The 13065-nt window shown below is 38.4% G+C and overlaps 2 protein-coding genes across 8 annotated transcripts in view; one reads left to right on the forward strand and one right to left on the reverse strand.

Annotated features, from left to right (window-relative positions):
• The window catches only part of wscd2 (WSC domain containing 2), a 110273-nt gene extending 107518 nt beyond the window's left edge, over nucleotides 1-2755 (forward strand). For all 7 annotated transcript variants that reach the window (XM_052478861.1, XM_052478860.1, XM_052478859.1 and 4 more), the window contains one exon: nucleotides 1709-2755. In XM_052478861.1, the coding sequence (XP_052334821.1) occupies nucleotides 1709-2067 (359 nt within the window). In that variant the 3' untranslated portion in view covers nucleotides 2068-2755. The remainder of the gene's footprint in view (nucleotides 1-1708) is intronic.
• Nucleotides 2756-8794: 6039 nt separating this feature from the next.
• On the reverse strand, nucleotides 8795-12553 carry LOC118358403 (C3a anaphylatoxin chemotactic receptor-like). Its single transcript, XM_035736200.1, has 2 exons — nucleotides 12500-12553; nucleotides 8795-11556 (listed from the first exon to the last, which is right to left on the reverse strand). Exon 2 carries the CDS (start codon nucleotides 11542-11544, stop codon nucleotides 10504-10506), a length of 1041 nt encoding a protein of 346 aa, XP_035592093.1. The 5' UTR covers nucleotides 11545-11556; nucleotides 12500-12553; the 3' UTR covers nucleotides 8795-10503.
• Nucleotides 12554-13065: the final 512 nt, after the last annotated feature.

Here is a 13065-nt window from a genome sequence, read left to right on the forward strand (position 1 = left end):
TCTGGAGGGAAGAAGAGTCCCTGGCATGCTCCAATTGACACCATAATACCTATAAAGTTCAATACCAGAGCCCATAGGGGTATTGAACTAAATAGGGAATAGGATGCAGTTTGGGATGGAATATCTGAGTCAGCAGGACATTGTGTAAGAACGTTAGAGTTACTGTTGCCTTTCAACGCACTGTAGCCTTATACAATTAATTACCTTGGGGGCATAACTTATTTTGGCCAGAGTTTGAATGCTACATATGCATAAGTATCAGTAGGCTATGTGTCATATTCGGAAGTGGTCTCTGAATGATTATGTGGATGATTGAATTTGTCAAAAAGATTATCCGACATTCTCTAAACCAACAATTGTCCCTTGGCTACATAATTCAGTTATTCACTCAGCTCCTTTCACTTTACTGTATTAGCTTTTTGGCCCCCTGGGCCCCAACAACTTTCACATTTTCATATTGTGCTTAGAGGCTAACATTCCGTACTTCCTGATTTCCAGAGGAGCTCAACAACCTTGGTCCATGGCCAGAAATTAACTGCACATTCTGATTTCTAACTGAATCCCAACTAGCTGACAAGCAAACAAACGTCTATCCATTCACATACTACATTCAAATGGTTGAATTGTAATATCCTGCTCTGATTAGGACAGTCTACTGTAGTTATTTAACCAAACCTTCCTGGGCTTGGCATACAAAACATGAGGTTTGTTCAAGGGGGATTTAATAGCTGTGGTGTTTTGGGCCTCCAGATTTTGTGCTGCTATCTGAGAAGAGAACTGTGGCAGACTCTGTTTCACTTTAACTTGCAATGTCCTTCTGTAGTTCACTATGACAGTGTAGCTTCCACTCCCATATCATCTGAATCCCCAAGCCTGCACTGCTAACTCAGCAGGGATTACACTTTAACAAGTATCCCTCTCCTCCTAGTAAAGATACAGTACATGATAATGCAGTCCTGGCTTTGCCTGCCAATTCCAATATGAACTGTAGATTATAAATGATTGAAAAGTTTCTCCATTAAAGTATTCCAAAATTGTATGGTGAAGTGAACTGTCTTAACAGCCAATTGAACAACAGTGTAGACTGTGGGGTGCTGGTAGACCTACTGGTGCCAAAACAGGAGATCTCTGTCCTAGCTGTTACCTGCTCATCAGTATGTTCTCCCATGAAGCTCTCCATTGACCCTGGTGGTCAATCCGGAGCCTCCCAGACTGCAGCAGGTCTGTCTGTCTGCTAAAAGGACTAAAACTTGCTTTGCTACATGTCATTCATTGAATCCCCTTAAGGAAGCCCGTGTCTCAGAGAATGCATTATGTGCTGTGATTACACTAGTTGAATTGCACCAGACCTCTCAAATGAAATAACATCAGTGTTTGAAGATTATTCTGCAGGGAAAGGGGCTGGGGAAGGGGATGTGTACCTTTCTTCACAGCTTCATTTCCTGCTAAAAAAAAAGGATGCGCCTGCTAGAAGAGAGGCCTCCTCTGTTGAATTCACTAGCCAGGAATCCCTGGGGATGTTTAGAGCTGCAGAAATGACCTGCTTCTCTCAAATTGTATTCTTTACTGCTGTTCATTCAACCAATAGTTCCCCATTTATGGGTGTTCGTTTTTTTCAGTAGAATAATTTACACTTTGATGTATCCGGGGCTCAATTGTGTACCCTTTAAACATTTTAAATAAATCGGTGTCCTGTGTTGTTTTGCAGAGTGGCCTGAGTTTGTGAAGAACTATGCTCCTTGGTGGGCATCCCACACACTGGACTGGCTGCGTTATGGGAGAAACGTCCACGTGGTCCACTTTGAAGAGCTGAAGAGGGAGCTGTTCTCCAAGCTCAAGGACATGGTCCTGTTTCTGGGCCTGGAGGTGGCCGAGGACCGCCTGCTCTGTGTAGAGGGACAGAAGGATGGCAACTTCAAGCGCTCTGGCCTGCGCAAGCTGGAGTACGACCCGTACACACCCGAGATGCGTGCTAGCATTGACGAACTGGTCATGACTGTAGACGCTGCCCTTAAGAAGAGGAACATGGCCGGGGTGCCCAAGGAGTACCGACCAACTTCGAGATGATATGATCTCCTTTCCTTTCCCTCTCTCTCTCTCTTTCTCACTCTGTTATTATATCTCTTCCCTTTGCACATATTGTTCTGGCATCAATGGCATCCATGTCCAAAAATTCACATGAACTGAAAATCTATGTGAGGAAATACATTTGTATTTAAAGTACTTCCCTATTCCCCTCCACCTCTTTATTTGTCTCCTTATTTCTCACATCCTTTTTTCTTTATTAGTTTAACTGGCTGATTATGACAACAGCATCATGATGTATACTGCATTAGAAATGACATTTAGCTACTTGGCTGATGAACATGGATTCATTGGGGAACTCAAATAAGGACCAATGAGAAGCACTTCCCCCTCTATGCACATGTATGTGTTGTGCACTATGACTTAACATTAAGGTACAGTAGCTGTGTTGGAAGCACATCCAAGTACATAATGGTTGGATTACTGTTAGCTGACCAAAAGGAGCAAATTCCTGTTAATCTGAAAGTGATGATTAAAAAGAACTGTAAGAAGTCTATGTGTATGCATAATGTATGTTATTGAATAGGATCTGCTGCTATCACAGATTAGAATAACAAATACTATTTTATGAAATGGTTTAAAAATGGTCACAAAACCTTTTAATGGTCTGTCATTTTCCGACTAAATGTTTTGTTTTGTTAGAGCTGAAATATACTATATGTATACTTCCGTTTGCTGAATACTGTATATTTGAAAGCTACTGGACTTAAAATGAGGATGTGGTCCAAACCAGTGCCTTAGATGGCTGCAACACTCAGGATCCGATCCGTGACTTGGTTGGAGAATGCAACCAACCAAGTTTGCGAAAGCAAACAAGGCCTAGATTGAATCAGATAAAGAATTAACTGGTGATAGCAGACACCCAAATAGAGGATGATTTGGCAAGTCAGAGGTGGAACTGCATTGGAGCCTTCAAATCGGTGAGCAGCTGCTCTTGCGATCATTGTCATGAAGCAACACCCGCCCCACTCAAGTTAGAAGTTCAGAAGGAGAAAGTGTAGGCTATATAAGAAATAATTATGTTCAAATGTAAAAAATCTTAAAATAAAATAATGAGGGTTTCTATCATCCTAATGAAGGTGTAGATTACATCTCACATTCCAGTGTTCTAATTTTTTTGAACAATGCTGCATAGGGTTTCTGATAATGCGACTCAGTGCGATCCAATGGCAATGTCTGTGTTAGGTATAATGCCAGGAGCCACTTGTGGCTGTGTTGGCTGAGTGGATTTGACAGCTCTAACCGCTATCGGATATTGGCTAAAGCGGATCTGATTGAATAGAGCCAAGTTCACCTAGAAGAGGCAGTGAATGGGACTGAACACTCGTCTCTCCATCCATCCCTGCGGACACACCATGAGGACAGGTCTCCCCACTCTTCTCCTCATTCTTCAGCAGTATTCCTATCAGGAGAGCCTGAGGTGATACAACTCGATCATACAGCATCTCTAGTTTTCTGGAGCATTGGCCTCACATAAAACTGTGCTGTATCAGTCCTACTGATGTATTATACAGAAGTGCTTTTGGTTACTGACAACAGCTCTGGAACACTGAATATAAAACCCTCTATAGTTTGTTTTGACCAACAGGCTCAATGGAACATTCCTGCCTCTTGTCAAGACAGCCCTTTCAATAACTAGCCTCGATTCTACTGATCAACTCATCGACTGCTTGTTCATCTGTCTCGTCAGAGGTGGTCAGCTAACCACACTGTGCACAATGAATTTATTGTGGATTCATTGAACGTTATTTTCTGTAAACAGCTCTATTTCGTATCTACCACCTCTGCTAAATGACTCTGCAGAACCAGTAGTTTTTTCTCAAAATGGTGGCCTTATTGCTTAATAAACTGGTCACTTAATGCATCACCAGACGCACTAGTGTTGAGAGTGTTCTAACTTCTGAAAACAAAATACCAAGGTTCTAGTTATGCAATTAATGCAACTGCTGTGTCTGAAATGATAGAATGCTTGAGAACTCAAACAGATTTCCATTGGACTAATACAGTGCCTTTAGAAAATATTAATACTTGTTCCACATTTTGTTGTGTTACTGCCTGAATTCAAAATTGATTACATTCATTTCTCACCCATCTACACACAATACACCATAATGACAAACTGAAAATATGCTTTTAGACATTTTTGTAAATTTATTGAAAATTAAATACAGAAATATCTCATTTACATATTTGCACCTTTGGTGGCAATTACACCTAGTTAAGTCTCTAAGTTCTTTCTACACCTGGATTGTGCAACATTTGCCCATTATTCTTTTTTAAATTCTTCAAGCTCTGTCAAATTGGTTGTAGATCATTGTTTGACAACCATTTTCAGGGCTTGCCATAGATTCTAAGTAGATTTAAATCAAAACTGTAACTCAGCCACTCAGGAACATTAACTATTTTCTTGGTAAAGCAACTCCATTGTAGATTTGGCCTTGAGTTTTAGGTTATTGTCCTGGTGAAAGGTGAGTTAATCTCCCATTGTCGGGTGGAAACCAGACTGAACCAGGTTTTCCTCTAGGATTTTGCATGTGCTCAGTTCCATTCCATTTCTTTTTATCCTGAAAAGCTCCCCAGTCCTTAACGATTACAAGCATACACTTAACATGATGCAGCCACCACTATGCTTGAAGATATGGAGAGTGGTACTCAGTAATGTGTAGTATTGATTTTCCACAATAATAACACTTTGTATTCTGGACAAAAAGTTAATTGCTTTGCCAATTGTTTTGCAGTATTACTTTAGTGCCTTGTTACAAACATGATGGATGTTTTGGAATATTTGTATTCTGTACAGGCTTCCTTATTTTCACTATGTCAATTAGGTTAATATTGTGGAGCAACTACAATGTTCTTGATCCATCCTCAGTTTTCTCCTATCACAGCCATTAAACTCTAACTGTTTTAAAGTCACCATTGGCCTCATGGTGAAATCCCTGAGCGGTTTCCTTCCTCTCCGGCGACTGAGTTAGGAAGGACTCCTGTATCTTCGTAGAGACTGGGTGTATTGATGCACCATCCAAAGTGTAATTAATAACGTCACCATGCTCAAACTTAGAACTATTGTCTGCTTTTTTGTACCCATCTACCAATAGGTGCCTTCCTTAGCGAGGCATTGGAACACCTCCCTGGTATTTGTGGTTGAATCTGTTTGAAATTCACTGCTCAACTAAGTTACAGACAATTGTATGTGTAGGGTACAGAGATGATGTAGTCATTCAAAAATCATGTTAAACCCTATTATTGCACACAATAGTGTGACTTAAGCTCATTTTTACCCCTGAACTTATTTTGGCTTGCCATAACAAATGGGTTGAATACTAACCCTAACCCTTTTTGAAAGAACTGTAGATTTCAATACAGGCTGGGGTTTACAATCAATGATAGTATGCCACCTCACTTTGTTGCCGAGGAATGTCATTCAACGCCGTTGAGTTCTCAAGCATACCCACATAGTATAATGTAACTGTATTTTTACATTTTGTGTCTGTATGATTGACTTCATAATGAAGAGATAATGTAGGTTGATTATTTCACTGAAAGTCTAAGGTGTTGGGGGGTGGGGTTCTACTAAGCTACTGTGACATATGGCATTGTTTTAAGATGGTCATACCATGGATGATTTAGCTCTTGGTTTTAACATTTTAGGACCCCTTTAGATAAACAGAAAATATGACATTATTTGATAAAAGTATTGAATTTGGCCTTTACTACTATAGCCCATAGAAATGCATTGAATAACACATTCATGAACGGCAAAAAAAGATAGTCAAAATTATTCTAAAAAGGAATAACGTTTTGAAGTATCTGTCCCATATCCAGAAGCGGTGTGTGGGTAAAATCACTGTGGAAGCCAAAAAAAGTCATATTACAACCAATGTTATGTGATAATTGCATTGTTTGCTCTATAACCTGTTCATTGATTTGCCTTGCGACCGTGATACAGTATATAGTCAGTCCTAAAGGCTGAGAAAATAAGAAGACACAGTGGCAGAATAAATTCAATCACACCTTTGTTTTATCACAAAACCGGATAGCAACCTCTGTCCGGTTTAGTCAACAAAGCATATTGCAAGTAACAAACAGTACATGACCTACAGCATGGTCTTCTTGACAGCATGGTCTTCTTGACAGCATGGTCTTCTTGACAGCATGGTCTTCTTGACAGCATGGTCTTCTTGACAGCATGGTCTTCTTGACAGCATGGTCTTCTTGACAGCATGGTCTTCTTGACAGCATGGTCTTCTTGACAGCATGGTCTTCTTGACAGCATGGTCTTCTTGACAGCATGGTCTTCTTGACAGCATGGTCTTCTTGACAGCATGGTCTTCTTGACAGCATGGTCTTCTTGACAGCATGGTCTTCTTGACAGCATGGTCTTCTTGACAGCATGGTCTTCTTGACAGCATGGTCAAGAAAGTTCATGTTTCCGCCATTTTCGGACCACTAAACAACTATTGATTTCGAACCACAGAGAGTTACAGCAAGTTACAAAGGAAACAAGAACTGTCTCCACTATTCCAGCACCATTTCAACTTCAAATCAAACATCAAATCACCTCTGCTTAGTCTAATACAGTGACAACTAAAAGATACCAAAAACAATTAAGTCCAATCTACATAAACTAAATATGATGTGGCTGTCCACGGTTCTGATTTCTGTGTGTGCGCGTTTGTGCAAGTAGAGAAATATGCTGATGCCATCCTCCTCTCTTTCATGTTGATGAAACGGTTTATCACTCTGTCATAAAGTACACACTTTTATTCTTTGTTGTCCAAGGCTACCTGTCTAAAATACTTGCTAGCTAGCTGAACTTCCATTCAAGGATTGGTATACTCAGTTATCACCATCACCAGCTGGGTGTTCTGTGTGCAAGGAGTTTAATATTCATTTAAATAAAATAAATAAAAAAAATCTATATCTACATCTATAGCTACATATTGAACTTCCATCCTCTTAGGTCAGGGGCAGAAAATGTATGAATTAATGGTTGGATCAGAAACACCCTTATAATCATTGGCCAGTACGGAGAAATAAGTAAAATCACAAGTCAAAATCGCTATCTCCATCCATGGCTAATTTAGGAAAGGGACCATTTTAGCTAGCTAGCCACCAGCGGACAACACAATGAGATGCAACAATTGAAGTTGATTCTGTCAATGACGAATGCTCTATTCAATGCAATGGCCTGTATCAATGTCATACTCGTTTGGACCAGACAGCATTAGATAGATGGCCTACACATAGAGAGAGAGCGGGGTGCTGTTTTGCTCACTCTGATGCTTTTCTCTCTTTCGCCTCTTTCGAATTGAAGGAAAATGATGAAACACAGAGAGGTGAAAGCTACATTTGATATGTTTTTGCTAAATGTTCTTGGTACATTTTTTGTGGGAAGCCTGGCTTCCCTTGGCATCCATGAATACACACGACTGCCTATATCTAGGAGATATAAGAAAGCTCAGGAAATATTTTGGGTTACGTTTCATAGATTGGGTGCATCAATATACTCTTAAGGATTCAATATTTTTGTTCACATATTTAATTTGAATATGACCCAAAAAGCCTTTCACCGTAAATTATATAACTGAAAGCTTACTACTCCAAAGGATGAAAAGGCATTTTCTTAGATTAGTTTAGATTAGAGTTATCTACTATATTTAATTTGACTTGATATACGATCCTTGATTATTGTTATGAGTTATCTTGAGTGACACACCCCATTTTCTATTGTAGATTGCTTTGGTATCGAAGAACAAGCTATACAATAGTCCCACCCATACTGTAGGTACTGTGCATCAGGAGCATAGAAAAACAAAAATAAATAAAAATAATCTGTAAGTGAAGCATTCTGGTTCAAGTTTATACACCCACCACTTTATGTTAACTGATGATCAATGTGCATATGTCTCTATTGTAGACATACTGTAGAGCAATGAAAGACAAGATTACTTGCTATATATATACACACACATATACATATATACACACACACACACATACATACATTGTTTATATATATTATATATACACATATACATATGAACACACACACACACACACATACATACATACATATACACATATTTTTATAGTACGTGCAACAAAATCAAACAAGTATTATGGGACAGATGATTACTTCAATTTTTGGACAGACTTTAACTTTAAGTGGCTATGACTTTCATTAACAGGCTGGCACTATCTGAAAGGGGGTGTCACATTTGAATGCATTTTGTATGGAATTAATGTAATGTGATTACACCCCCCAAAAATAAGGTAATACAATGGAAGTAATGGACAGTAATTCCAAATAAACATCTGAAAAAATATATAATATGACAGTAAAAGTACAAACTCGACAAGGACAAAGATTAAACCCCCTGTCACAGGCGTCGTAAGAAGTGGACCAAAGTGCATTGTGGTGAGCATACATATCCCTTTTGTTTATAGAAATACAGCCAAGGAAACGACCGTGAAGCTTAACTTCGGCTAAAATGCCTCTAACAAAGTTAACTACCCACACTGAAAGGAGGGGGGAAAAAAGGACTACCTTAGTATGATTCCCAATGATAGACAGCTGTCCCTGATTGAGAACCATACCCGGCCAAAACATAGAAATAAAGAAACATAGAAAACAAAACATAGAATGCCCACCCCACATCACACCCTGACCTAACCAAATAGAGAAATAAAACAGCTCTCTAACAGCTCTTTTTCAAATACATTTAATACACCGGCATAAATATTAACAAAATCCAAATGGACATCAAACAGTAATGGAAGCTAAAACTAGCTAGCTGGGATGAAATGGCAGGCTAGCTAGCACCTAGCACTAAGCTAGCTAGCAGGCTAGCAGTTAGAAATTAGCATGCAGCTATTAGATATAGATTAAATAAAAAATTACATTCTAAAATACACAGTGTTCATATGTACACATGCAAAAACACTCAATATGAGCCCTTGTTTGTAAACATATTTACCATTTAAGAGACCCGAAAAGTATCAAATATTTGTTTTAAATCATCTGAGATGCCAACATGTTACCATTGACTTTCATTCAAAAGTGATTTAGCTAGCTAGTTACTTAGCCTCGCTATGCTCATGTTCATGGAAAAAAATCTAATTTGTTTTTCACTTGGTCAAAACAATTAAATCATCAAAATGACCCAAAAAGTCATTACAATTCAGTTAAAAAATGTCTCTCTAGATTTTGAAAACGTAACCATGCATACAAACCGGAACACAGGATATTAAAAATAAGGAGACACCGCTAGCTAATTAGCTTCACGGTTCTTTTCACCGGGCTACTTTCAACAGCCACGGACCAAAGTATGAAGAGAGCATGCGCCTGCAGCAAAAACACTCCGAATGCCTCCTCCTCGTGGTAGCACTAAATATACGTGTATCAATGCAACACTATGGAGGGGAAAAAATGAAGTGGATGGCACGATAATTAATTTTTATGCACTTGAATTAGTTCTTAATTAAAGTAGAATGGCATTACATAATTTGCAAATCCCCCATGTGGAAAAATTTCTACTGCAACATGTTAACACCACTTTTTCACATGGGAGGAGAATAACGCTATTTCAGACCCATATGTGACCTTGCAATTACACAATGTGAATGATTCTTACATGGGAAACTGCAAATTTGAATGTTTTTTACATGTAAACTTGCAACTCATGGGAGGAGAAAACACGTTATTCTCCTCACATGTGAAAGGTGGTGTTAACTTGTTAACTCTAAATGTAATACATGTGAACATATAGATTCACATGAGAAAGTTTCAGCTTAACATGTGAAAAAAGCTATTTCACAATTTGTAAGAGATATTAGTACAGTATGAAGTTCCAAAGGCTTCACGTTCATCCAAAATAGTTGTTGACAAACAGCGGTTTTGTGAAGTATAAACACAGGGCTCTTCAATAAGATTCTCAGCTCCTCTATAGGATATGTTAAAAGGATATGTAATTACACTTGACCTTTCAGTGTCACAGCAGATGACCTGACAGATGAACGTTGGCACGGTGGGCTGAATTACATTTCATGGTACAAATCTGATTACACAAAAACCTGTCAACCAAAAGATTGGTGATGCATGGCAGGAAATGCAGAACAATACAGTACAATATTGTTGCTTATGTTACTTGAGTGGTGATGAAAATGACATTCAACTAAATTTAAACAATACCGTTACAGCAATTGTGTGTGTGTTACAGGAAATAACTTTAAATTAGTTATTTCCTCAGGGTTAAAACATTTGCATAGTTTGCATAACAGTTGGCTAAGACAGAGCAAATCTTATATTGTCACAACTATGGACCTTAATATGTGAACTTAATGGGTTATTGTATATAAAATATACTTAAAAGGGGCATAAGTTTGCCCTGTTTTACAATATTTGTTGAAAGGCAATCAGACATTTGTATAAACTTTTGAATCAGCCTGGGAGAAAGAGGTTCCTCTACTCCTTGAAGAGCGTTCCTCCTCATCAAAAGCATTTTCAATCTTAGAAAGGAAAGAGTTAAAGAATTTCTGCTTGAAGTCTTTGCCCATGAATGCATACAGAAATGGGTTCAGGCAACTGTTTGCACTAGCCAGAGTTGCAGATATACTTAGCCCTTCATGAATAACAGTTAGAGAAGTTTGATCACTGGCTTTAAGTTCCAGAAGGATGAAGACATGGTATGGAAGCCAGCTGATGAAAAACATGGCTATCAGTGCAGTCAGGACCTTGAAGGCTTTGGAGGACCTGGTCATCCTGTTGGTCCTCAGTCGCAGGATGAGGACAGAGTAGCAGAAGATGATGATGAGGACCGGGAGCAAAAAGCCACTGATAAATCGACTGACAGCTACAGTTATGTGACTGTTAAGGTGTGGGTATTGATTAAAGCACTTTATGCCATCTGGGGATACCTGACGAAACACTGTGGAGGGAATGCTCAGTGCAACAGAGACGGCCCAGGCAAAAACCACAACTGCAGAGGCCCTCCTCACGGTTCGCTGGTTCTGGGCCCAAACTGGGAATACGACAAGTAGATAACGGTCAACACTGATGACGACCAGGAGGAAGATGCTACTGAACATGTTGAGGAACATCACAAAAGAGGTGAACTTGCACATGAAGAGCCCAAAGATCCAGTCCTTTGTTACCATGTGGATTATGTTGAAGGGGAGACAGGCACAGAATATGAAGTCAGAGATGGCCAGGCTGAGGTACCAGGTGGTGTTGACCGTCTTTTTCACCTTGAGACCAGCTATCCAGATGACCACCCCATTCCCACAAACCCCCAGCAGTAAGATGACCACATTGACCACAAGGAGTATGTAGTCCGATGGTGAACTGGGTGATGTATCCGGTGGTTGGCCAAATGAGGACTGAGTTGGAGGGGCTTTGCTATCATCATAATTATAATCATCAATCGTTGGAATTGTTTCTAATGTCACTGCTGCCATGGCTCTCTCGTTCTGTCCAAACACAAGTATAAAAATCAGCTACATCAGAGAAAACAAACAGCAGGACCATTGAATATCATTTCATTCAATACATTAATTTAATTAATTAATTAAAGATTTGAGTTTGAAATGTCAGTATTTAGAATGTTATTGAAAAGCTTATGCTGTGTCAACTCAGAACATTTTGTTAAGTTAACTAAGTGATAAAATATTAATTGCATTGTAATATATTCATACCATTTTATGTCCGTGAGGTAAAACAAATAAAAAAACACAGTGCCATTAAATAGCACACTATGTCATGAAAATCTCTCATTGACACAAATGCATGATTTACTTGAAGATACAAGTTATCTGCACTTTGTTTTAAGCTATGCTTTTATAATTACCTATTTTAGGAGTTCCTTTATAATTTATTTAAATTCAGGAACTGAAATTGACATGCAATTTCAAAACTTGAATGAAGCGAAAATAAACCTCAACTTAAATTGCAGCTTCCACCTAAACCTGGTCAGGCACAGCATCCATAATATAACACTGACTTTGGCCCTTTGGATATTGCAGAGGCTGCAGCTTCATATATTCTGAATCTCGTTTTGTAACTCTTGATAAACTAATGTAATTACACTCACTTTTCAAAAACACTGTTCACCCTGGATTCACACAGCTTGAAATAATACTTTTCAAATGTTTGTTCATGTTTTGAAAATAACTTTTTAGTTATCGGATTTGATTATTTATTAATTTTTTTACTTTGGTGTGTCCAACACAAAGATGGTTGGACACAATTTGTTTCTGTCACAGCTACAGATATTTATGACTTTTAATTATATAAATAAAAAATGCATGAAACATAAACAATATTGTAACCAAGTTAACATAAAGCCTAATAAGTGTATATCAATTGACATTCTGTCCCTCAAAACATTGGATTTAATCAGAAAAAGGCACTCACCACACACACACACAACAGAAACAGCCTGCTGCAGAATCATAAATGCAGTTTAGTAGGGGACAATATTTGTTCTGCTTGTTGTACTCATTTCCTTTTAACAAGCAGCTTCTCTTTCTGTGGTTTACACCAAATATTTACAGAAATAACCACAAACATTGTGCAATACAATACAAGATCGTTTCTTAGTCAGCTTCTTCAGAGAAACAAATTAAACAGGCAGATTGAACAGAACAATGCTTGTGTTTTTACAAATACATGAACAATTCCAACTTCCAATGAGTTCACAGCGGTTGTGTGAAATGTGTTTTCCATGTATTGTTCAACCTGAATATCAACACAGGAGTCTCCAATTATTTTCTCCATCCTGGTCTCAGAGCATATTGTATAATTCTGTATGTAAATCTAAGATACTCCATTTTGTATGATATGTTACGTTTCGTATGGTATGTATTCATTTGTGGATGTCCATCACCCATTTCGTACGATATGTTACGAATGACAATTATATATTATTCTATTATATGTTATGAATTTGCAAAACATATGATATGTTATGGATTTTAGCT

This window comes from Oncorhynchus keta, chromosome 25 (assembly GCF_023373465.1).
Source record: "Oncorhynchus keta strain PuntledgeMale-10-30-2019 chromosome 25, Oket_V2, whole genome shotgun sequence".
NCBI lineage: Eukaryota > Metazoa > Chordata > Actinopteri > Salmoniformes > Salmonidae > Oncorhynchus > Oncorhynchus keta.